At 41.6% G+C, this 5,129-nt stretch overlaps 1 protein-coding gene across 1 annotated transcript; it reads left to right on the top strand.

Moving 5' to 3' along the window:
- Positions 1-532: 532 nt before the first annotated feature.
- On the top strand, positions 533-1,491 carry LOC149835111 (dof zinc finger protein DOF3.4-like). The gene has a single exon (XM_090009523.1). It carries the CDS (start codon positions 533-535, stop codon positions 1,244-1,246), a length of 714 nt encoding a protein of 237 aa, XP_089865649.1. The 3' UTR covers positions 1,247-1,491.
- Positions 1,492-5,129: the final 3,638 nt, after the last annotated feature.

Below are 5,129 nucleotides of genomic sequence, written 5' to 3'. Positions count from 1 at the left end.
CATAATTTGACATCACCAACATGGTCATTCACTTAGAAAAAAACGCCGCTTGTTTTGAAAGAGTGGTTGGCCAAATACGTCAAAAAGACAACGGCATATGTCAAGTTTCACAAGCACACGCAGCTTCTTTGTTTTTTTTTGGCTTCCCTAGCTGACCTGCCCTAGGGGACGCTTGTGTGTAGCTGTGTACAGTATCAATGTAGGCGTCCGGCTACATCTTTGGCACAGTCTGCCCGTGGGATTGCATTGATCGAGGAATTCTTGATGACACCACCATCATTTTGTTTCTTATTCTAATCATAAAACCTTCTCTCTCTCTCTCTCAATCGACCAAATTCCCAAACACAAATTCCCCAATTCCCACCGTGATTTTTCAAAAACCGAATCTCCCCACTTCACAATTCACTCCCACCCCCTGGCCCCTTCCTCACTCTTTAAGAGTCCATCACCAACTCTAGAGAGAGAGACACCCCTTCTCATAAGTCATACCACAGAGAGATATCTGAGGTAAGTGTGTAAAAGGGATACTCAAATGGGAGAGATAGAAACACACCCCTCTCTGCCCCTGTTCAGGCCTTCTGGCGGAGATAAATTTCAGAGGGATTCCGGAGAGTGTCTGCCGGCCAAACCCCAGCCGGCGCTGGAGGAGGAGGCCCAGAAGTGCCCACGCTGCGACTCCATCAACACTAAGTTCTGTTACTACAACAACTACAATCTCTCGCAGCCACGCCACTTTTGCAAGTCGTGCCGACGGTACTGGACCGTAGGAGGCTCCCTGAGGAACATCCCGGTGGGTGGTGGCAGCCGGAGAAACTCGAGGCGGGCGAAGTCCAAGCCCCCCGCGCAACCCCAGGAGCCGAAGCAGTCCTCTCCCACCATTCAGCCCAACACTGGACTAATGGAGGTCGCCGGAGAGTACGAATTACCGGCAATGGATGCGTCTGTTCCCGATGACCTCGACAGCGACCGGCTCCTCGAGGTCACCGGCACCTTTAGCTCACTGCTCGGGTCCAACGGGTGCTTCGTCGAGCCGTTTAGCTTTCTGGGGTGGCCATCTAGTCTGATTGGTGTTCGCACGCCGGGGCTTGACGAGGTGGGCATCGGAAAATCCTGTTGGGGAATGCCGGAATCTGGTGAGGTACCGTTCTTCCAGGGCGTGGCAGGCGAGACGTTTGAAAACGACTATTGGGGAGTGAACGGATGGTCGGATTTGGCAATCCTGGCGCCGGGGAAGAGCTTCCGGTGAGGGAATTCCGGTGGTCTATTTTGAGAAACCCTGGCACTACTTTTCGGTTGCCTTTTTTTCTGCTCTCCTTTCTTGTTTATATGATGGTGGTTTTGATTTTTGTAGAGAGTGATTTATGTGAGAAGATTGTAGCCAAGAAATTTTTGTGGTCTTTGTTACAATAGGAGGTTGGGTTTTGGGGGTATAGAAAAAGGAAAAGAATGGGTCTATGCTTGTGCTTGTTTTCACTTCCTTTTAGTCTCTTAACTATACTGTAAAATCTTCTTTCTTCTTCTTCTTCTCTGGAGATGCTTCTGAAACTTTTGGTGTTCAGTTTTCATAGTGAGATTGATTCAGTCACTTCCTCTTCTTTGATGGGTTAACGGTTAACCTTCCCCTCTTATTAAGATCAAATCAAACAAGAAAGAGTGATCGATGGAAATTGAGAGAGTCATAAGTGTGGGCTTTGGTGTTGGGGCCGACCTGCAGGCTGGCTGGGCTTTGGCTATTCTGGCATCAGGTACTGGTGGTCTTGTTTTGGCCACGAGCCCAAGCCAAGATATGTCTAGGGTTATTGTGCGTGGGATGCCCCTATCAAGGGCCAAGTGGGTCCCATCTGGTTGGCACGTCCATATGTCGGTGAAGCCAAGATATGTCTAGTTGTTCAGTTCGTTTACCAGCCCTAGATCGGCCTGACGGCCTCAGATTTAGCCCGTATTCGGCAACCAACTTTTTCTTGGAAACTCACCCGATGGGTGGAGTACCCAAATACGGAGAACACGTTCGGTTTTGAACCGATTCTTGCGTGCTTCATCTAAGCAAACTAGTCCACATTCAATTCAGGCCAATTCTCAGGGACAAAACCGTTTTCCTAGGGGTTTGAACTCAGGACCAATCCAAAATGGTTTGAACCCCAAATTATTTGAACCGAACCCTGACCCAAAACCTATTTTAACCCATCTTAACCTCATTTTGGATCTAAATCAATTCCACATCCCACCTAAACTAACCCAATGCCACCCAAATACCCAACATGAACCAAACAAATGTCCAACCCAAATGAATTCTATCCGCAGCCATCTTCATACATCTCCAAATCATTGCCCATGTAATGCCTCGAGATTTTTCTTTGAATTTTTCATGATTATTAAAAAAAAATACAAATAAATTTTTGTCCTAATGGCGGTTTAAAATTGTATTTGGTATTAAAATTAAAATTTAATTTTAATTTATGTTTAAATACTCATTTAGAACTTGTCTAATATAGTATTTGAACCTAGTGGGGACCTAAGTGTAGGATGCCCCAAACAACATCATTATCATTTCGGTAGAAACTCTGGCCGATTAGCAGCCTACCAAATTAATCAGAGTTAACCTTGATGTTTCTCATTTTGAAGACATCAAAATCGATTATTTACACGCTCAAATTGGTGTTGATTTGAGCATCAATTGAAGTTCATGCTTAATTGTAGGTAAAAAAAAAAGTGTTTTCCGGTGTCGACTATTTTTGGGTTGATCTATGCATGTACGTTTCAATCTAATATTATCACAACGATCTACGTTTTCAGTGCTATCAAATTGACTATTTAAACATTGAATTTGGTTTAGTCTTTATGTCCGCAGGCCTCCCAAAATGTCAGCCTATTACCAAACCCCATGTAGGACTTCATGTGAAGATGACAAGTGACACTCTGTTTTTATTTTATTAATTAAATACTTAATTATGAAAAGTCCTACGTATTTAATTAAAAAATCTATAGAGCTAGAATGATAGAGTTTGAGGAGGAGGAGACCCATATGAAAATGGATTCTTTTAGAAATATTATAAATAAAAGGGATGAGACCTCTCCCATCATATGAATTTGACAATTCCTCTCTCTTCTCTCTTTCTATCTCAAGTTTTCAAAAGTCCAGACCTTCATTGAAGGAGCATGAAGGCATGTAGCTGGTGTAGTTATACCTTTATAGTGCGCAATGAGGAGGAGAGATCTTCTACGGTGTTAGAATCTTGTTTCAGTATTCAATATCACGTTTTTCTTCTTTTCGAGGTAGGATCTTATTAACTTGTATGTGCGCATAGCATCAAGGGTGCATATGCATGCCAAATTTAATTTTCAGAGTTATATATTGGATAATATCAGTCCTAAACACATATTTGGATTGATACCTTATGGTTTTGAAAGGCTACGTGCATTCAGATGGATTTTTACCAAAAACATTTTTTGGAAAAAAACCCTAAATCATGTTTTTTCTTCATAAAAATCTTGTTCGATATTTTTAAATCATGATGGATATGTATTTGAGGTGATCAACATGTATAGATCCTATTTAAATTGATATTTGTGGTAAAAATCAAAATAAAACTCAAAAAAGAACTAAAGAACCCGAATAGATAAAATCGTTTTTGGGATTCGTGCTTTCTTTTTGGAAAAATTGGGTTTTAATAGTTTTTGGGGATTCATAAATAAATTCATATAAATCATATTGATTAGAACTCCGCCTGTGTAGTTATACACTGCCGGTCCCAAGCCCGGATAAAGGAGGAGGGTTGCGGTAGGCCTGTGACAGCCAGCATAAAAACTTTGTCATATCCTATGAAAATGAACCAATATGAGAATTTCGTTGGGGCGTTCCCTACTGAGCGACGCGCTATACTCTCTAGGCCCGGAGGCAGTGATAAATGTGCAAGGGTTGCTAGGTCGTCGCCCAGAAGCGACGCGTCACACCGGCGCCCGGGTGTGGTGTCAAATAGGCAAGGGTTCCCTCACTTTGTTGGACGGGTGGGGGTAAAGAAGTTAGTCCAAGACCATAAAATTAGGTTAGCCACTTGGAACATAGGGTCTTTAACTGGTAAGTTGGTAGAGTTAGTAGATGTTATGTGTAGGAGAAAGATTGATATTTTATGTCTTCAAGAGACCAAATGGGTAGGTGAGAAAGCTAAAGTGATAGAACCTTGGGGATATAAGATTTGGTATACAGGAATAAATAGGAATAGGAATGGAGTAGGGATTGTTATGAGTCGTCAGTTTATAGATAATGTAGTTGAGGTCCGTAGGAAGGGTGATAGAATTTTACTTATTAAATTAGTATTAGGTACGGATATTATTAATATTATTAGTGTTTATGCACCTCAAGTAGGTTTAGATGATTCCATTAAGCATCAATTTTGGGAAGATTTAGATGGAGTAGTACAAGAGACATCTTATGGAGAAAAGCTTTTCATCGGCGGTGACCTTAATGGACATGTAGGCATTAGTAGGGATGGATTTGAGAATATCCATGGAGGCTATGGTATAGGAGAAAGAAATGAAAGTGGAGAAAGGATTTTAGATTTTTGTTTGTCCTATGATATGATCTTAGCAAACACTTGGTTTAGGAAGAGGGAGTCTCACCTATTAACATTTAAAAGTGGGGTTAATACGAGTCAGATAGATTTTTTCCTACTTAGAAAGAGAGATAGGGGTTGTTGCATCGATTGTAAGGTTATACCAGGAGAAAGTGTAGCTACACAACATAGAGTCTTAATTTTCGATCTTAGAATTAGACAATGCCGCAAAAGGGATAGACATAGGATAGATCCTAGAATTAAGTGGTGGGCACTGAAAGGAGCTAAACAAGGAATGTTTGTAGAGCAGGTAGTTAAGGAAGTTGATTGGTGTCTCGAGGAGGATTCAGAATCAATGTGGAATAAGATAGCGGGTGGTATGAGAAAAGTAGCTAAGGAGGTATTGGGTGAGTCTAAAGGCGGTGCACCACTAGGTAAGGATACATCATGGTGGAACGAGGATGTCAAATTAGCTATTAAGGTTAAAAGAGGGTGTTATAGAAATCTAAGTAAGAGTCGTGATAATGAGAATTTGGAGAAGTATATGATAGCAAAGAAGGAAGCTAAAAAAGTTGTTCG

The sequence above is a fragment of the Nuphar pumila genome, chromosome 6 (genome assembly GCF_984573655.1).
Source record: "Nuphar pumila chromosome 6, dmNupPumi1.hap1.1, whole genome shotgun sequence".
NCBI classification, from domain to species: domain Eukaryota; kingdom Viridiplantae; phylum Streptophyta; class Magnoliopsida; order Nymphaeales; family Nymphaeaceae; genus Nuphar; species Nuphar pumila.
The sequence above is the reverse complement of the archived record's forward strand: the minus strand, read 5'-3'. Positions and strand labels throughout refer to the sequence as shown.